The sequence below is a fragment of the Elgaria multicarinata genome, chromosome 11 (genome assembly GCF_023053635.1).
Source record: "Elgaria multicarinata webbii isolate HBS135686 ecotype San Diego chromosome 11, rElgMul1.1.pri, whole genome shotgun sequence".
Lineage (NCBI taxonomy): Eukaryota > Metazoa > Chordata > Lepidosauria > Squamata > Anguidae > Elgaria > Elgaria multicarinata.
The window spans coordinates 22,243,364-22,264,832 of NC_086181.1; the positions used below are offsets into that span (position 1 = coordinate 22,243,364).

General features: G+C 42.5%; 1 protein-coding gene and 1 pseudogene across 1 annotated transcript; one reads left to right on the forward strand and one right to left on the reverse strand.

Annotated features, from left to right (window-relative positions):
• Positions 1-5,343: 5,343 nt before the first annotated feature.
• Positions 5,344-6,285, reverse strand: LOC134406883 (olfactory receptor 14A16-like). Its single transcript, XM_063138517.1, has one exon. The coding sequence runs from the start codon at positions 6,283-6,285 to the stop codon at positions 5,344-5,346; it is 942 nt and encodes a 313-aa protein (XP_062994587.1).
• Positions 6,286-15,805: 9,520 nt separating this feature from the next.
• Positions 15,806-21,394, forward strand: LOC134405442 (olfactory receptor 14A16-like; annotated as a pseudogene).
• Positions 21,395-21,469: the final 75 nt, after the last annotated feature.

The window sequence follows — 21,469 nt, forward strand, 5'->3', positions numbered from 1 at the left end:
TTAGAAAAAAGTTAAAGGGCCCATGTGCGCAGTAGCGCACCAACAAAAAGGTAGGGTTTTTTTCCAGAAGCCCAGTGCACAGCTTCTCCCGGCTACTCACGAGTAAGCGAGCAGCTGGGAAAAGCCACAGAATTAGCTAGACCTTCCGCAGCCCCAGTCTCAGCCCGGGGCTGCGGAAAAAACAGGCCACAAGCAGATCCGGTTACCCCGGGTCAAGGAAGGGTTTAGCCTGGCCTGACCCCGGGATCCCCTGTGCGTCGTCTGCACGCACAGCAGGGAGCCAGGGTCTCACACCAGGCTAAACCCTTGTCTAGCAATGGCCCAGGTGAAATTTACTAAAAACTCACTACATCTTGTGGTAGTGAGTTCCATAATTTAACTATGTGCTGTGTAAAGAACTATTTCATTTTATTTGTCATTTATCAACTTAGGCCTCATCTTCACCAAGCAGAATATTGCAACACAAAAGTGGTATATAAAAACAGGAGCCACACCAAGCAGGATAAAGTGGTATGGAAGTGGTATATGGTAAGTGTCAATGGCCCCAACAGTTGTCAGTGCACTTCAATACTGCTATAAAGCAGTAGTGTGGCTCCTGCCTTTTATATACCACTTTCATGGTGTAGATGAGCTGTTAGGCCTTTGCTAGACCAGCCTATCTCCTGGGCTGATACCCAGGATCCCCTGTGCATCCAGATGACACACAGGGGATCCCGAGCTCAGGCAGGGATCAACCTTGCCTGGCCCCAGGACATAGTTCTACACTTTGGCCCCACTTTTTCCTGCAGTTTCAGGCTGAGCCCGAGAATGTGAGCTTGTGGCCCATTTTTGCGGGTTTATCCAGCTCCGCGCAATTACTCGCACGGAGCTGGGAGCCGTGCACGTGACACAGCGCTCCCTAGGAGCACTGCACCCATCGGGGGCAGGGTGGGGGGAGCGGGGAAATCAAAATTATTATTATTTAAATAAAATCCTTACCTTTGCACACGAGCGTTCGTGCACATCGTTCCCTTTAAAAGTAAAAAAAAATGGCAGGCGCAACTGTTCTCTACTTGAGTCGCCTTGTGTTACATGTAAACGTGGGCGTAATCTCATGTTATTTATAACACGAGATCATCCCTCCTCCATCCTAGGATATCCTGTTGGTCTAGCAAAGGCCTTAGTTAGATTTAACATAATGTTTTGAGATATATGTCTTGTACCATATCTACATCAGCCGTTTATTCCTGAATAATATTGCATTCATCCCTACTGGGCCACATGATGTTCACATACTCCGGTGGGGATCTTGTGTTGACCCCTCTGTTGTTCAGGAATATCGCTGAGTGGATTTGTGATGTTTTTTTCGGCTCTCTCACTACAATCCTGAAGTCTGTGGCTAGTATGCCCCCCATTCCCCAAGCTGTTGCTGACAGCAAACAGCCAACCCACTGTCAGGGGTGTGTCCAGAAGGTTTGAATGTTTGTGGGAGTAGCACCCACCATTTTCAGCACATTTTGATTGGGTTTTTTTGGCACCCGCAGCATGTATTTTTTTTAACACAAACATATCGATGCGCAGGAGTGCATTTTTGACACAGCACCTATTCCCCCTTGTGTTGCTGTGTGTTTGGGCTAGTGTGCATTTCTGAGGAGAAATTTTTTAAAAAGTTGTCCCACCCACTTCTCAAGATACACCTTTGGAATCCTTACTCTAGCTCTTGGGGTGAATATAAGATTTTTTCCCTTTCAAAATTTCAGTAGGAAAATCAAAATTAATCAAAGTAGTAAAAATAAATTTCCAATGAATTTTGTGAAAGGCCATTTCTGTATTTAAAGAGATAATGGCTGATGGCTCAGAATAAAACAGCCAGTATCATACTTCTCTTATACAAATCTATGGTGCGACCACACTTAGAATACTGTGTACAGTTCTGGACACCACACCAAAAACAGGATATTATAGAGCTGGAAAAAGTGCAGTAAAGGGCAACGAAAATGACTAAGTGGCTGGAGCATCTCCTCTATGAGAGAAGGTTACAACAGCTGGGATTGTTTAGCTTGGAGAAGAGGAGGCTGAGGGGAGTCATGATAGAGGTGCACAAAACTATGCATGTTGTGGAGAATGTGGATAGGGAGACATTTTTCTCCCTCTCTCAAAACACTAGAACCCGAGGTCATGACATGAAGCTGATTGGTGGGAGATTCAGGACAAATAAAAGGAAGTACTTCTTCACACAGCACATATGGAATTCACTACCACAAGACATAGTGATTGCCACCAATTTAGATGGCTTTAAAAGGAGGTTGGATAAATCCCTGGAGGTGAAGGCTATCGATGGCTACAAGCCCTGATGGTTGTGTGCTATCTCCAATATTCGAGGCAGTAAGCCTGTGTGCACCAGTTGCTGGGGAACATGGGTGGGAGGGTGCTGTTGCACCATGTCCTGCTTTGTTGGTCTCTGGCCGATGCCTGGTTGGCCAGTATGTGAACAGAGTGCTGGACTAGGTGGACTCTTGGTCTGATCCAGCAGGGCTCTTCTTATGTTCTTCTGTTGTTATCTGCCCCCTATCCATTGAAATTTTAGAATGTTTTTAAGATGTTTTAAGGATATTTTAATCTTGTATGCTATCAGTTTTTAAATGTGTTTTAGATCCAAGTGGAGAGGCAGGTAAGAAATTTATTATTATTATTATTATTATTATTATTATTATTATTATTATTAAATTTCACCTGGTCTGGTTGAACCAATGCTGAAATAACTTGCTGCAGTCTATCAGACAATCTTGCTGTTAATATATTAATATCTGCATGAATAAATGATACCGGTCCATAACTAATACAATTGGTATGGTCCTTGTCAGATGTAGGAATCATGGTAATATAAGCATAACTTACTGTTTAAGAAAGAGAGCCTAATTAAAAAAAATATGATTCTAAAAGCTATAGAGCTTCAAACTAGAAAGCTAGAAAATGATTATACCACTCAATCGAAAATCCGTCTGGACCAGATGATTTCTCAGTGTTCATATTCATTATTGCAATCATGTTTTCGTCCAGACACAAAGGAGCTAAAAGAAGCTATCATTTTGATGAATTCAAGCATGGGAGATTAATATTTGGGTGAGAGGGAAAGTCTCCATGTCTTGCTCTAATATCTCACTACCCCTACTGTAAAAGTCAGTATAGAATTTTACAATTTGTGAATTTATATCTATAGGAGAAATAGATACTTGGCCACGGTGGTACAGGCAATAGTGCCTTCAAGACTGGATTACTGCAATGTGCTCTATGTGGGATTGCCTTTAAGGCTGCTGTGGAAGCTGGAGCTAGTTGTTTCAGAAACTGGAGCTAATGTAGAAAACAGCAGCTCACCTGTTGTCAGGAGCTGCCTCCTTTCAGCATAAAAGTCTTCTGCTGAGGGAATTGCACTAGCCGCCTATTGGCTACTGGGCTAGGTTACAGGTTTGGATACTAGCCCTAAACAACATGGGACCAGGATAGCTGAGAGAATGCCTTCTTTCTTACCAACCTACCTGATCACTGAGGTTATTCAAGGACGTGCTCCAGGTGGTTCCACTTTGACCTTTGGCCCAATTGGAGTCTACCAGAAGAAGAGCCTTTAGTGTGGTGGCCCCTTCTCTGTAAAACTCCCTGTCCCTGAAGTTCAGGCAGACGCGAACACTACGCTGCTTCTGCTGCTTCCTGAAAACAATTCTATACAAGAAAGTCTTCCTCAACTGACCAGCCACGGTGCCTTTCCTTTTCATCAAACCCAGGTGAGGCAGTGGCTGTTCTGAACCAGTGCCTGAGCATGGTAATGGACTGGATGAGGGCTAACAAACTGAGATCAATCCAGACAAGACGGAGGTACTGTTAATGGGTGGTTCATCTGTCCGGCGAGGTGATGTTTGCTCTGTCCTGCACTGGGTTGCACTCTTCCTAAAGGATAGGGTCCATAGTTTGGGGGTGCTCTTGGATCCAGAACTGTCACTTGAGGCACAGGTGAAGTCAGTGGCAAAGAGCACCTTTTATCAGCTTAGGCTGATATACCAACTACACCCTTATCTGGACAGAGATACCCTAGCTACAGTTATCCATGCTCTAATAACCTCTCGTTTGGATTACTGCAATGCATTATACATGGGGCTGCATTTGAAAATGGTCCAGAAACTTCAGCTAGTACAAAACAGGGCAGCCCGTTTACTAACAGGGACTGGCCGACGAGACCACATCATGCTAGTCCTTTTCCAGCTTCATTGGCTGCCAGTCCAGATCCGGGCCTGATTCAAAGGGCTGGTATTAACATTTAAAACCCTAAACGGCTTGGGGCCAGGCTATCTGAAGGAATGCCTCCTCCCATATGTACCTGCCTGGACCCTAACGTCATCCTCAGGGGTCCTTCTCCATGAGCCCCTGCCAAAGGAAGTGAGGCAGATGGCTACCAGGAGGAGGGCCTTCTCTGCTATGGCACCCGGGCTGTGGAATGAGCTCCCTAAGGAGGTTCGCTTGGCACCTACATTATATTCTTTTAGATGCCAGGTTTTTATATTCTCCCAGTATTTTAACAGTCTATAAATTAATTTGAACTTGCTGTTTTAAATTTGTATTTTAAATTTGTATTTTTGCATTGCTGCTGTTTTTATCTTGGTTGTGCTTTTATATTTTATTTTATATTATGGTTTTATACTGCTGTTTTATACTTGAATTGTCTTAATTTTGTAAACCGCCCAGAGAGCTTCAGCTATTGGGCAGTGTAGAAATGCAATAAATAAATAAATAAATTTTATTGATCCTTTGGGTTAAATTAAAGAACTTCTTTTTGGAACTCCCTGCCCCTGGAGATCAGGGAAGCGCCAACACTATCCGCATTCTGGTGCCTCCAGAAAACAACTGTATAGCAGGAAGACGTCCTCAACTGTCCAGCCACTGTTTTTATTGGTCCTTTGTTTTACATTGAACAACTTTAATTTGCTCTTTTAATCCTTTTTCTTTGTACTGTTTTATCCATATGTTCAACACTCAAGAATCTATTTTAGATATGGTAAGTAAATAATAAATAAACAAGCATTAAATTAAGACTGGCAAATAATGATCCATTAAAGCAAAGAGATCACTAATTGGTAGTCTAAATTGCAAGCATGGGGAGCTCAGTCTGGATCATCACATCAGTTGCAGGGAAGGGCTAAAGCCCCTCACTAGGGTTCTGATCCATACTGAGCTCCCTGCACTTAAATTACAATTACAAAAGGAAGAAAATGACATATCTACTAGCTTTACCTTTAATGTAAACATGTACTTTGGCTTTTATTTAAACACAGAATTCACCTTAGCAGAACAAAGGTTGTAGAAGGTATTCCTCGGTTAGTACTTCACACCCAATAGCTTTGACAGAGCATGTTTTATCTCCCTGTTTCTCATGCTGTAGATTATTGGATTCATCAAGGGTGGGACCATAGAATATATCAGAGTAAAAGCCAAATCCAGATGTGAGGCAGAATTAGAGATGGGCTTGAGGTAAGCAAAATATCCAGTGGATGTAAATAGAGAGACAACAATGAGATGGGGAAGGCAAGTGGAGAAAGCTTTTTGCCTTCCCTGCACAGAAGGGATTCTCAGCACTGCAGTGAAGATGTGCACATAAGTCACCACTATGAAAAGAAAACACCCCAATGCAATGAGGCTACTGAAGAAAAGAACTCCAATTTCAATTAGATACAAGTCAGAGCAGGCAAGCTTAAGTAACTGTGGGATTTCACAGAAAAACTGATTCACAACATTGGAGCAAAAGGGGGGTGCAAAGGTGCCTCCGGTGTGTAACACAGCAAAGAGAATGCTGCTGATCCATACAGTAGTGACCATTTGAATGCACGCTTGCTTATTCATCAACATCTCATAATGTAATGGATTGCAAATGGCAACATACCGATCGTATGCCATGACTGTGAGAAGAAAGTAATCGGATGACATAAAGAAAAGAAACAGGAGCATTTGAGCCACACATCCAGAATATGAAATGTGTCTGGCATTTAAGAGAGAATTGATCATAGATTTGGGGTAAATGACTGAAACTTGGCCCACATCCTGTATGGCCAAGTTCATCAGAAAGAAGTACATGGGTGTGTGTAAATGGTAGTCAGAGGCAACTGCAGAGATGATGAGGACATTTCCTGCCACTGCTGCCAGGTAAAACACAAGGAATGCAAAGAAATGCAGGATCTGCAGTTCCCGAACTTTTGAGAATTCCAGGAGAAGAAACTCTGACAGAGAGGATTCATTCATTAGATGTTGCTCCCGAAGAAACATGCTGTCAATGGAAGGAGAGAAAAAGACAGCTGTTAGAATGAGGGCTTTGTGAGAAGAGTTTCTTTTCTTTAGTTCTTGATAAGAAGTTTTTTTTATAAATATATTATACTGATCATGTATTATTTTAATCATTAATAATATATATATTTAAAATATATTGGAAGGAGAAAAATAGAAGTGAAAACAGTTGTTATTCAGTGAACTAGGAAAAATCAATTAAAATTTCATTGCAGAACTTACCTTTCAAATTTACAATTGCAGGTGGGTGGTTTGCTTCCTGTTCTCCATTTGTTTAGGAAAACCCAGTGAACACATTGGGGCTATGTGGGCCAGGCCTTCCCACTACCAGAACCACATGCCATTTCCCACTCCGCTGACAGGCAACGTTTAGACCGAAAGTGGCATCTGCACATAGAATTTTATTTGCAGTGAACTCGTCAGCTTGATGAGAGACACTGGTTCCACAGGACCCCTCCTTCAGTGTCAGAGAAGAGGGCAAACTCTTCTCATGAATTTCCAAAGGATGTTAATCGGGAAAGGAGGGCAGTGTGCTTTTCTCCTCATGGGCAAGACTAGCTTTTGTGTCTACAAGGACTCTCTCCCCCATATGTTAAATATATTTTGCAATCATTAAAAGTGCCATCAGGGCTTCGAGAAGGTTGTTAAAAAGTTTCAGTCTCTAACTTACAGTAAGGTATTCACTCACAATCAGTTATCAAAGCAACTGAATAGGAATTTGTATATTACTCCATCATTTCAGAGAACATTTACTCAAGATTTGCAAATCACTCGGTTTACCTGCACCAGTTAAAAATCTGAAGAACTTTATCAAAACTCTTAAAGCTTCCCTTTAAATTCCTCCTCTGCTTCAAATGTCTTAGCTGAGCAGGAATATACAGATGAATGACAAATGACATTTAAAATCACGTTTCAGCAGCACCTCTTGATGCTGATGCTGGATCTGTGGCAGAGATTAGTCAACAGTTTTTGTCCATCCATGTTGGCAGTGGAACATTCATCATTGCATGAAAATTTCAGATAATATACCAGCATCCAGAAAGTGGGGATTCCTCTGATTCATCAATGTAGAGAGAACTGCAGCAAACAATGACTCCAGGTAAAAGAGAAAACATGATAGGAAGGAGGATTGTTTCAAAGCTTAGATTGTGAGAACAATTGAGAAAAACCTCAAACAAAAAAATTGAAATATCCTAGTATATCTTCTTCCTCACAAATTTATTTCTTTATCCACATGCACCATCTCCTTCAGTGTTGTTGTTATGTGAATGTGTGTCTCTCCACATAACCATGCCATTTTATATAAGGTCTCTTGCATCTATGATGATGATCAGCATTTGTGAAGGCAGGATGGAGATTTATGCAGTTCTCCTTTCTGTTCCTCGAGATTTGCTCCCACAGGATTCAGTAGAGTTTAGCAGTAGAAGCATACAAAATTTACATTAACTCCCTAGCCTTTCATTTTGCTAATAAGAATAGGTTAGACTTTTAGTGTTTGGGCACTTAAAATGTCAGAACTGTAAGGCAGTGAATTCTTTTTCTCTTGCTCTTTCAAACATACTTATTTACAAGCATTTTAGAGCACACATAGCAACCATTTGAAGAATGAGCAACACCACATAATTGCAATGGTACAGAGCTTCTCAAAGTAGACTCATTGCCTTAATTTTGCAACACTAGTAGGTCAGAATATTCCTGATGCTTTTGCAATTCACCCAGCTGTTTTCCCTTCACATTTAATTCACCTTTGCAAAAGGAGTCACCCTTGGCTATATTTGGAACCGACTGAGAATGAAATCATGTCAAGTGGGGAGGGGGGCTGTTAACATATCAATCTGTAAAGGGCAAAGGATTCTCGTGTTTCCTTCTTATTTTCTGCCCCTCCCCAATTGACTAAAAACAATAAAAAATAAATAAAAAAATAAAAAATAATGAACCTATGCTACTATATACTTCAAAAGCATCTTTTTCAAATAACACAACATTCTAAGTGAAAAGAAGAAGAAGAAGAAGAAGAAGAAGAGGAAACTAGACTTTCCTTAACCTACCACCCCTCTTAGCTTCAAATTGCCTTTGTGTACGTCATCATCTAGGCCATCCATTCTAGCCTGGATTTTTATTAGTTCTGCCTTATGTTCATGTTGTTCTGTTAATACTTCCTGTAGGTGTATTTTTTGTTCTTTCATATCTGCCTTCACATTCTTCTGTTTCTTCTCCATATCTGTGAATCGAGGCCTTAGCTAGACCTAAGGTTTATCCCAGGATGGTCCACATAATAATGCAGTGCACAAACTGCATTATTATTGGATGCTCATTTGTGTGTCCAATTAGATAAGGCCATCAGGAAATAAATAATTCTACATGTTAAATGCAAATGCAAATCAGGGGGGTTGGTTGTTCTAACCATAATAAAGTTGGGGTGTGTGTCACCAAATGTACCTGAAATTTGCTCCTGCCAGAAAGAAATGTTTGTTTTCCCTAATCTGAAAATTTCAGGCAGATTGGTTAAATATTCAAGAAGATAGAATAGTTAAAAAAATAAAATTGAATCTTCCTTTTGTTTATTTCTAAACTTGGTTGGTGGCCAGAAAACTACTCACCTATTGTTAAGAAATTATAGCTCCTGGATATAGAATGGATTTTAGCCTTAGTCAATAGGAGGGGGACAAAATTTAAGAAGGAAGCAGAAGAACCCTTAGCCCTTTAGTGATTGATTGTTCAAGGATCTAAACATCTCTGTCCATTCCCTGATGTGCAACAAATCCAGTGGTCAGTTATTTCATGGAAAGAACATGGACAGGCAAAAGGGAAAACTAAATAAAAGTATTGTTTACCCACAGGTCTTCCTAGTATAGAAAGACAATTCCAGAAAGTAGTTTTGAAACCACCCATGAACATGATTTGCAATAGGGATGTGCTCCGTTTCTCCTCGGAGCGGAGAATCAGGAGTGAATTGGCCTGCTCCACCTTGCCCAGAGGCGGAGTAGAAGCGAACCGGGGTCCTGGAGAAGCATGGCGAAGAGAAGTGGCCAAAGGCGAAGCGCTTCTCTTTTCACGGAGCGATCTGCCCGCCATTTTGGATAATTTCTCCCATAGGATTGCATTACGGAAAAGATTAGGGGATAACTGTTGTTTTTAAAGCTATCTTTCTGAAATTTCGTGTGCTTAGAGAGTCGTGGCTGGGGGTCATTTTGAGCCTACTCTCAGCACTCTGCATGGTGCGGTTCGCTTGCTACAATTTTTTAAAAAATAGGGTAAAAAAAGCGGGAGAGGTACCTTTTTGAAGTGCTGAGAGGCAGATTCAACTCCCAGTCATGATCACCTGATGAAGCATCCTCCAATTCCAAAGTTGGAGGAGGGGATAGGCAAAACGGGATACTTAGTAACTTGGGATACTGGAAAACTTCTCTTTCTTAGCCTGAACGGACTTTTCCCAGTGTTGTTTAAAACAGTAGCCCCACCAAATGCACAAACACAACCTGAAATCATATACTAAGCAAATAAATAACAAGAAACACAGCACTGCTACCCACCCTAACCTTGGTGAACAACTGAATAGATGTGGTGCAAGGGGATGAGGTTCCCTAGGGCATGTGGACATGCCCAGTGCACTCCTGCCCTTGGAGGGTCAACAGAGCCCTCCAAAGAGTAACCCAGTGGAGAGGCTGGAGAAGCTAATGCCTCTCATGAGTTGAAGTGACAGGTAGCTTCTTAAAGACTGGTACTTACTTAGAATTTTTTTAAAAAAATTCTTGTTGTTGTTTATTCAGCAACACTGCTGCTTTTAATTCCACCCCTCCTTTGTCTATTTATTTATTTATTCCATTTTATATTTACACCCCATAGCCCAAGCTCTCTTGGCTTTTCCTCTTCAGTGAAGTCAGGCAGGCTTTCATTGTGGTTCAACTCCTTATTGTTGTTATTATTATTGCTATTAATATTAATTAGCACTGCTATATTAACGTTACTATTGTTGTTGTTGTTGTTGTTTAATAATGGCTGTGATCACAGTGCAGTCAATCAACACTGAAGCAAGGATCACAAAGCTTTACTCTTATCCTCCTAGCCTCCTAGTTATGGGATGCAAAAGAAAAGGCATCTCTCTGTGCTGCTCCCGCCTCACAGGGATGGTTTGCATTACTGGCTTTGAAACTATCCTTGGCTCACTTCCTTGTGCCTGCAGAAATGTCTGCTGCCTGCCTGCCTGCCTTCCCCCCGGGGTGCTGCTGTGGTGGGGCATCTGCCGGGACTGACTCCCCCATACTAGATCTATGGCATATCTCTGCCTGGCTCTCTGCCTGCCTGTCCTCCTCCTCTGTGGCCGCCTCACATATAGATCTATGGCATATCTCTGCCTGGCTCTCTGCCTGCCTGTCCTCCTCCTCTGTGGCCGCCTCACAGGGATGGTTTGCAATGTGTTACTGCTGGCTTAGAAAGAAACAAGCCATCCTTGGCTCACTTCCTTTCGCCCGCCTCGCAGGGTTGGTTTGCAATGTGTTACTGCTGGCTTAGAAAGAAACAACAAGCCATCCTTGCCGCACTTCCTGCCTTCCCTCCCTCTTCCCCTGCCAGCCTCACAGGGATGGCTTGTGTGTGTCTTGCTTTGACTCAGGGGAGAAGTCCTTCCTGCGCTCACTTAGACTTTTTGAAGTTCCAGATAAATTTTTCAACTGTGGATGAAGATTCATATTTAGGGTTATCTACTCCTCAATTCATTGCATGTTGGGATTTCCTTTGAAATGGCCCCATTGAGCTGTCTGCAGCTTTAAATCCCTGAGATACTGGGATGTCCGATTTTCAAAAATTCCCCAAAAATCAGGGGAGGCTTGGATTGGATTGAGTCTTGGCATGCATGTGTACACCTGCATGAGGTGTCATGGTGCCTAACTTGACGTTTCTAACGTGAAAAATTGACGGAGATATAAAAAGAGGTGTTTGAATTGGGGTTAGGGGTGCTGCGTTGGAGGTTAAAGGGCCCCCCAAAATCAGGGGATGATGGAATTTGCTTGAAACTTGCCATGAATGTGGATGTGCCTGCTTCCAAGTTTTTATCTGTCAAAATCTTGGAGAACAGTCCATCTCTGAAAATAGGGTGTCCGATTTTCAAAAATTCCCAAAAAATCAGGGGAGGCTTGGATTGGCTTGAGTCTTCGCATGCATGTGTATACATGCACGAGGTGTCATGGTGCCGAATTTGAGGTTTCTAACCTTAACAGAAAAAAAGTTGTAGGCTTTTTTGGATTTCAATGCAAGCCTATGGGGGGGAAAGCGGAGCTCCGATCCGGATCCGGAGCCTCGCAGCGAACTGGAGCGGACTATAGGCGGAGCGGAGTGGAGCAGACCCAATACAGAAGTTGAGGATCTTTAAGAGAAGTGGATCGGGGGGTCCGTGCACACCCCTAATTTGCAATGTATGAGAAGTTTGTTTCACTTTACAAATCACTAGAACATGTTTGCACATTTCTAAACTTGCCTTCTCCGTTGAAAAATGTGTACTTTAAAAATGTCTTTCTCAAAACATTAAACTTTCTCAAATTTCTTTGAGCAATTCTGTAATTTGAGAATTGTTTCCACAACTTTCATGCACATTTTGCACATTTTTCCCATTCACACAAAGCCAACATCAATCCTAAATGTGTGCGCAATTGAGGAGATACCACCACAAATGGATGTAACATTGAAGAAATGGCCCCTTTAAGGCCACCATTTGCGCAAACGTGATTACAGAAAGTGGTGGCTGCATGTCAATATCGATCACCCCATGCACCACCCTGCAGCTTTCCCCTTGCTGCTTGCCGGGTTATGGTAAGTAGTGGTGGTTCAGCGAATAGCAGATTTATTTATTTATTTATTTATTACATTTTTATACCGCCCAATAGCCGAAGCTCTCTGGGCGGTTCACAAAAAATAAAACCACAGTAAAACACCCAACAGGTTAAAACACAATTACGAAATACAGTATAAAAAACGCAACCAGGATAAAACCACACAGCAAAGTTGATATAAGATTAAAATACAGAGTTAAAACAGTAAAATTTAAATTTAAGTTAAAATTAAGTGTTAAAATACTGAGTGAATAAAAAGGTCTTCAGCTGGCGACGAAAGCAGTACAGTGTAGGCGCCAGGCGGACCTCTCTGGGGAGCTCGTTCCACAACCGGGGTGCCACAGCGGAGAAAGCCCTCCTCCTAGTAGCCACCTGCCTCACTTCCTTTGGCAGGGGCTCACGGAGGAGGGCCCCTGTAGATTATCTTAAGTATGGTATGTGTTGGAAGGGTGGTGGAAAGGGTTCATTCATCCCTTAATACAAGGAATGTCAAGGAAGGGAAAGGAAGACCAGCAAAATGCTTCATGGAAGTTTAGCATATATCCAAGCTCCTTTGTAGAATTTCCAGCAGTGGAATTTTAGTTGAATTTGGAGGTTCCTTTGCTGAGAATTTCAAGGGATTGTAGATGTGATTTAGTAGGACCAGGGGGAAAAAAAAGATCAAACAGGGAGTGGGTACGCATATGTTAATTACCCCCCTCCCCACTTTATATATGTTCAGTCTCAAACTGTTCCTTATATAGCCAAGGGTGACTCCTTTTGCAAAGGTGAATTAAATGTGAAGGTAGAACAGCTGAGTGAATTGTAAATGCATCAGGAATATTCCCACCAAGCCCTGCAGCTCTGTACCTATTATGTAGTGTTGCTCATTTTTGAAATTGTAGCTATGTGTGATCTAATGAATGCTAATAAATAGATATATTTGAGACAGCAAGAGAAAGAAATTAGCTGTCTTAGACTTCAAACCTTTTGTATATTACCAAACACTAAAAGTTTTAACTAATCATATTAGAAAAAGGAAAGGCTAGGAAATTAATGCACTTTCAGTATGCCTCTACTGCTAAACTCTACTGAATCCTGTGGGAGCAAATCTCTAGGAACAGAAAGGGAATATTAATATACTCCCTCTGGACTGACAAATCCTTACTCTCACCAAAGATCCAAGGAAGCTTATATAAAATACATGGACATGTAGACAGATTCATATTCATCTAACATCACTGGAGGAGATGGTGCATGTGAAGTTGGGGGAAATCTCTGAGAAAGAAGAAATAGTAGGATATTTCAGTCTTGTCATTCCAGAGGTTTCTCAACTGTTTTCACAACGTAAGCTATGAAACGAGCCTCTTGCCCATTTACACACTATTATAGTTTCTTTTATAAATGGAGTCATTGTTTGCTGCACTTCTTTGTACCTTGATGAAACTGGCATAAATCAAGAAACTCCCATTTATGGGAGCTGTTTTTTCTGGTTGCTGGAATATTTTTTGAAATTTCCACACCACAATGGAAGTTCCAACATGGATGGACAAAATCTGTTGAATAATTTCTGACACAGATCCAGCATCAGCATCAAGAGGTGCCACTGGAACTTAATTTTAAATGCCATTTGTCATTCATCTGCATATTCCTGCTCAGGTAAGACATTTGTAAATGTAAAATACAAATTGCTGTTCAGTTGCTTTAAGGTCACATTCATGAGTGTATACTGTATGTTTGAGCCTTTGTTTCAGAAGCCCTGCTGCCACTTGTAATCATTGCAAAAGATATTGAATGTAAGGGGATTCACACAAAATCAGTCAATGACTGCGCAGCGCTTTTTCTTTCTTTCTTTCAGTTGCGCAGATAAGTCCTGCCCATAAACAGAAAAGCACACTGGCCTCCTTTCCCAATTAAAATCCTTTGGACATTCATGATAAGAGTTTGTCATCCATGCAGATCCACATGCAGTGATCTCCTACCTCAAGGAGGGATCCTGCTGAACTAGTGTCTCTTATCAAGCAGACAAGTTCACTGCCAATAAATCTCTATGTACAGATACCACTTTCTGACAAACGTCCAACCGTTGCCCATCAGCTGAAGGGGAAATGGCAGGTGGTTCTGGGAGCAGGAAGGCCTAGCCTACATAGCCCCAATGTGTTCACTGGGTTCTCCTAAACAAATAGAGAACAGGCGGCAAACCACCCGTTTGCTAGTGTGAATTGGTAAGGTGAATTCTGCAATGAAATTTTAATAGATTTTTTCCTAGTACACTGAGAATTTATTAATTTAAAAAGTGATTTCAACTACATATCATAATCTCCATCCTGTCCAATTGTCACCTCCTTTTGCAAAATTACAGCCATAAATACTGCAATTTTCACAAAATGTCAGGGGTAAATAGTCTACTTGCATTATTTACAGCTGCAATTTTTGCACAAATCATGATTTACCCAAACAGTGATATGCATGATTTTATGTGAATTGTACTATGCACATATATTAAACAAGGCAGTGAGGTTTTGAGAACTGACCAGCCACTCAGCTCACAAACGCAGGCCAAGTTGGGGGCACTGCAGGAATTCCATCAAGCAAAAAGCAAATAGGATTTCCCCTTGACAGACATCCCTAAACTTACCCACTGAGGCCTTTAATCCTTCCCCCAACTTTGTGATAGTTATGATCCTGAAGTCTTGGCCGCAGTGGTACAGGCATTAGTACCTTCAATACTGGAATACCGCAATGTCCTCTATGTTGGGTTGCCCTTAAGGCTGCTGTAGAAGCTGGACCTAGTTGTTTCAGAAACTGGAGCTAGTGTAGAACACAGCAGCTCATGTGTTGTCAGGAGCCAAAAGCAAATTTCTCCATGATGGACATCCCTAAATTACATCACTGAGACCTTTAATAATGTTCTGATACTTTGGTTCTGATAGTTATGTCCCCCCCCAAGTCTTCTATACAGCTTGGCCACAGTGATATAGGCATTAGTACCCTCAAGACTGGATTACTGCATTTTGCTTTATATGGGGCTGCCCTTTAAGGATGCCCTGGAAGCTGGAGCTGGTGCAGAACCAATGTTTTCTGGAACATTTAGCATAATCAAGGTGGGTTTTTATTATTATTTTTATTATTTTTAACTGTTCTTTCCCCCTCAGTCTTTAAACTATCTTCCTGAATTTTTCAGGTAGTGTAAAATAGACAGTTCTTTCTGGCACCTTTTGTATATGCCAAAACACTAAAAGTTTTACCTAATCATATAAGAAAAATGGAAAGTTAATGCACTTTCGCTATGCTTCTACTGCTAAGCTCTACTGAATCCTGTGGGAGCAAGACTCTATGAACAAAAAGGAGATATTAATAAATTTCCCACCTCCTTTGACAAATGCTGATTTTCATAAAGATCTGAGAGAGCTTATATAAAATGCTGTGGATACCTGAAAAGATACACAATCACCTATTGTCACTGGAGGAGATGGTGCACATGAAGTAGGGAAAAATCTGTGAGAATCTCCTCTCAAAAGAAACTCTTTTCACAAATACTTAGTCCCAGCACTATTACTAGTATTACTACTACTACTACTACTACTACTACTACTGATGTCACCTTAAAATTAATAATTTGAGTAATTCAATACCATTTGTTACAATGTTAAGCCCTCATGCTAACCACTGTCTTTTTCTCTCCTTCTATTGACAGCATGTTTCTTCAGGAGCAACATCTCATGAATGAATCCTCTCTGTCAGAGTTTCTTCTCCTGGAATTCTCAAATGTTCGGGAACTGCAGATCCTGCATTTCTTTGCATTCCTTGTGTTTTACCTGGCAGCAGTGGCAGGAAATGTCCTCATCATCTCTGCAGTTGCCTCTGACTACCATTTACACACCCCCATGTACTTCTTTTTGATGAACTTGGCCATACAGGATGTGGGCCAAGTTTCAGTCATTTACCCCAAATCTATGACCAATGCTCTCTTAAATACCAGACACATTTCTTATTCTGGATGTGTGGCTCAAATGCTCCTGTTTCTTTTCTTTATGTCATCGGATTACTTTCTTCTCACAGTTATGGCATATGATCGGTATGTTGCCATTTGCAATCCATTACATTATGAGATGTTGATGAATAAGCAAGCGTGCATTCAAATGGTCACTATTGTATGGATCAGCAGCATTCTCTATGCTGTGTTACACACCGGAGGAACCTTTGCGCCCCCCTTTTGCTCCAATGTTGTGAATCAGTTTTTCTGTGAAATCCCACAGTTACTTAAGCTTGCCTGCTCTGACTTGTATCTAATTGAAATAGGAGTTCTTTTCTTTGGTGGCATCATTGCATTGGGCTGTTTTATTTTCATTGTCGTGACTTATGTGCACATCTTCACTGCAGTGCTGAGAATCCCCTCTGTGCAGGGAAGGCAAAAAGCTTTCTCCACATGCCTTCCCCACCTCATTGTTGTCTCTCTGTTTGTATCCACTGGCTATTTTTCTTACTTCAAGACTTCCTCCAATTCTGCTTCACATCTGGATTTGGTATTTACTCTGATATATTCTATGGTTCCACCCTTGATGAATCCAATAATCTACAGCATGAGAAACAGGGAGATAAAACATGCACTGTCAAAGCTATTGGGTTTGATGTACTAATCTAGGAATGCCTACTCCAATCTTGTTCTGTTAAGGTGAATTCTGTGTATAAATGAAAGCCAAAGTACATGTTAACATTAAAGGTAAAGCTACTAGTAGGTATGCTATTTTCTTTCCTTTTTTATTGTAAATGAAGTGCAGGAGCTCAGTATGGATCAGAACCGTAGTGTGAGGCTTTAACCCTTCCCTGAAACTGATGTGATGATCCGGACTCATCTCCCCATGCCTGCAATTTAGATTGCTGATTAGTGATCCCTTTGAGAGTATAGGTGAAAGCATGGAAAAACGACACAGACAACAGAGCTTGGGTTAACTAGGGCCTCTTTATACAGTGAATTCCCACACATTCCCTTGCCTCACCAACCCGGGGAAAAATCCTGCAATCCCAAGTTAACTTTCTTAACAGCCCTATTTAAACCTTTGGTGTCACGCCCTTTTCGCCAAAGGCGCCGGGGCAACATATTTGACCAGACGATCCATGTCATGGGCCATCGTCTCCATATTAATTCAAAATCTATTCTAGCTTGTAATATTAGGGCCTTCCCTTTAAGAAGCCCCAAATCATTGCCCCCAAGGTGAATCACTAGCACCTGTGGCGGGCCAAACTTGCTCTCAGCTTGAAACAACGTATGCCAGAGACCGCCCCAACGCAGACCACGCCGTCCAACCCATTGGACTGAGGCCTCTAAACCAATACCCAACTGTGAACCGATGGTTGTTCTTGAAGCTCTGCGGTTGGCCCAAAAAACCATACTATTTATTTATTTATTTTATTACATTTATATACCGCCTCACAGCCGAAGCTCTCTGGGCGGTTTACAACAATTAAAAATAGTAAACATTAAAAATATACAAAAAATTTTAAAAAACATAAAAGCAGTATAAAAACAACAGTATCCATTTAAAACAACAATTCTAGGGTCAATTAAAAACAAACTTAACGTTATTAAATGCTGCTTAAAATGCCTGGGAGAAGAGAAAAGTCTTGACCTGGCGCCGAAAAGATAACAACATTGACACCAGGCGAGCCTCATCGGGAAGATCATTCCACAGTCGGGGGGCAACCACTGAGAAGGCCCTCTCTCTTGTTGCCATCCTCTGAGCTTCCCTCGGAGAAAGCACTCGGAGGAGGACCTTAGATGTTGAGCGCAGTGTAAGGGTAGGTTCATATCAGGAGAGGCGTTCCATCAGGTATTGTGGTCCCAAGACATGTGGGGCTTTGTCCCCCAAGCACCACCTTCTGGAGCTGTTGTGCTAAGTAGGAGCGGAACCACTGCAATGCAGTGCCCCCCACTCCCAACTCAGCCAGACGTTCCAGAAGGATACCATGGTCGATGGTATCGAAAGCCGCTGAGAGATCAAGGAGAATCAACAGTCACACTCCCCCTCTCTTTCTCCCGACAGGTCATCATACAGGGCGACCAAGGCTGTTTCTGTGCCAAAGCCAGGCCTGAAACCCGACTGAAATGGATCCAGATAATCAGTCTCATCCAAGAGTGTCTGGAGCTGGCCTGCCACCACCCGCTCAAGGACCTTGCCCAGAAATAGAACATTTGCTACCGGCCTGTAGTTACTAAGATTTTCCGGGACCAAGGAAGCTTTCTTCAGGAGTGGTCTCACTACCGCCTCTTTCAGACGGTCTGGGACCACTCCCTCTCGTAGAGAGGCATTAATCACCTCCTTGGCCCAGCTGGCTGTTCCATCCCTACTAGCTTTTATTAGCCAAGAGGGGCAAGGATCCAGTACAGAGATGGTTGCGCGGACCTGTCCAAGCACCTTGTCAACATCCTTGAGCTGTACCAACTGAAACTCATCCAAGATTACAGGACAAGACTGTACTCTGGACACCTCACTAGATTCACCTGCTATAACACTGGAGTCTAAGTCCTGGCAGATGCAGAAGATTTTATTCTGGAAGTGCCTGGCAAATTCATTACAGCGGGCCTCAGATGATTCTACCATGTCCTTGGGGCCAGCATGTAATAGCCCCCGGACAACTCTAAAAAGCTCAGCTGGGCGGCAAATTGAAGATTTAATAGTGGCAGCAAAGTGTTGGTGTTTTTGCTGCCCTCAGTGTCCATGAATATGCCTTACTATAGGCACTTACCAATATCTGATTGCATCCACTAGGAGTTCGTCTCCACCTGCCCTCAAGCCTTCTCCTATTTTGTTTCATCGCTCTCAGCTCTGGGGTATACCACGGAGCTGTACGAGCTCTACTCAGGAGAGGGTGCTCGGGAGCAATCCTGTCAACCGCCCGGGTCATTTCTGCATTCCACAGAAATGCATTCCACTATGTCCACAGATGAGAACTTGGGAAAGCTCCGGCCTTAGTACACGATCTGCTGAGAGAATAAAACTATTAACTAATGAACGGAATAATCAATGCACATAAGACTTAAATGCTGATGAACGCCATTTTCTGATGGCCCTGATCTTAGTCTCACCAAGCCCCGCCGTGGCTGCTGCAGAAGCAGCCCCAATTCAGAAGGAATGCGTACCGAATAAACAATCATCAATACCCATTGCCAACAGCGCTTTTTTAGCCACCGCCCAAAACTGATATTTGGTCACCGGTGACTTGTCGCTGTGTCGAAAAAGGAAACCAGGGGTGCATCACCTGGCAAATAAATATGTTCTCATAGCAGCCACTGGGCAAATTTCACGAGGTAAGGCAGACACAAAACCACATGAGCGCCATGGCCCTTTTGGTCAGTCTTAGAACGCCTCAGGTGAAACTTCACCTCACTTGTTACCTTACGATGAAGCCCACGATGACAGACACAGGTAAGGGGGAGGGGTGGCATACCTAGTGCCGCTGGTGCCGGCATCCATGCAGCGGTGGCGGAGGTGCCAGGTAAGAGGGCAGGGAGGAGGGAACCTTACCTACGTCCGTGGTGGGCTTCAATTGAGGCCCCAGCTTCAAGCGGAAGAGGCCGTGGCCTTCTCTTCTGCCTGTAGCCTCAATTGAAGCCTGCCACAGACACAGGTAAGGGGATGGGGGGTTGGCCTACCTGGAACCTTACCTGTGTCCATGGCGGGCTTCAATTGATGCCCCTGCTTCAGGTGGAAGAGGCCGTGGCTTTCTCTTCCCCTTCAAGCCAGGGCCTCAAATGAAGCCCGCAACGACGGACACAGGTAAGGCAGTGGGATGTGTGGCTTAACTGGCGCTGCTGCATGTGGCAACGGCGGTGAAGCTGGATCTCGCTCCGCGGAGCGGAGAGGGGACCAGCAGAGCAGCATGAAGAGGATCAGGCCCGATCCAGTTTTTCTGGATCAAGCCACGAAGCGGATAGGGGGGTCCGTGCACAGCCCTAGTGTCAATATCGATCACCCCATGGACCACCTTGCAGCTTTCCCCTTGCTGCTTGCCGGGTTATGGTAAGTAGTGGTGGTTCAGTGAATAGCATATGGTCTGTGTTGAGAAGGTGGTGGAAAGGGTTCATCCATCCCTTAATACAAGGAATGTCAAGGAAGGGAAAGGAAGACCAGCAAAATGCTTCATGGAAGTTTAGCATATATCCAAGCTCCTTTGTAGAATTTCCAGCAGTGGAATTTTAGTTGAATTTGGAGGTTCCTTTGCTGAGAATTTCAAGGGATTGTAGATGTGATTTAGTAGGACCAGAAAAAAAAAAAGATCATTCAGGGAGAGGGCACACATATGTTAATTACCCCCCTCCCCACTTGATATATGTTCAGTCTCAAACTGTTCCTTATATAGCCAAGGGTGACTCCTTTTGCAAAGGTGAATTAAATGTGAAGGTAAAACAGCTGAGTGAATTGCAAATGCATCAGGAATATTGCCACCAAGCCCTGCAGCTCTGTACCTATTATGTAGTGTTGCTCATTTTTGAAATTGTAGCTATGTGTGATCTAATGAATGCTAATAAATAGATATATTTGAAACAGCAAGAGAAAGAAATTAGCTATCTTAGAATTCAAACCTTTTGTATATGCCCAAACACTAAAAGTTTTACCTAATCATATTAGAACAAGGAAAGGCTAGGAAATTAATGCACTTTCAGTATGCCTCTATTGCTAAACTCTACTGAATCCTATGGGAGCAAATCTCTAGGAACAGAAAGGGAATATTAATATACTCCCTCCAGACTGACAAATCCTTACTCTCACCAAAGATCCAAGGAAGCTTATGATGCATGTGAAGTTGGGGGAAATTTCTGAGAAAGAAGAAATAGTAGGATATTTCAGTCTTGTCATTCCAGGGGTTTCTCAACTGTTCTCACAATATAAGCTATGAAATGAGCCTCCTGCCCATTTACGCACTATTTTATTTTCTCTTCTAAATGGAGTCATTGTTTGCTGCACTTCTTTCTACCTTGATGAAACCGGCATAAATCAAGAAACTCTCATTTATGGGAGCTGTTTTTTCTGGTTGCTGGAATATTTTCTGAAATTTTCACACCACAATGGAAGTTCCAACATGGATGGGCAAAATCTGTTGAATAATTTCTAAGACAGATCCAGCATCAGCATCAAGAGGTGCCACTGGAACTTAATTTTAAATGCCATTTGTCATTCATCTGCATATTCCTGCTCAGGTAAGACATTCGAGGAAGGTGCGGAACTTGCATGGGTGCAAATAGAGAGAGCAATTTGCACATCTTGAGTAATTGTGCTCTGAAATGATGCAGTAGAATACAAATTGCTGTTCAGTTGCTTTAAGGTCACATTCATGAGTGTATACTGTATGTTTGAGCCTTT

Excerpts from the sequence above, each read along its gene's own strand:
- LOC134406883 (XM_063138517.1), bottom strand. The coding sequence starts at position 6,285 with ATGTTTCTTCGGGAGCAACATCTAATGAATGAATCCTCTCTGTCAGAG.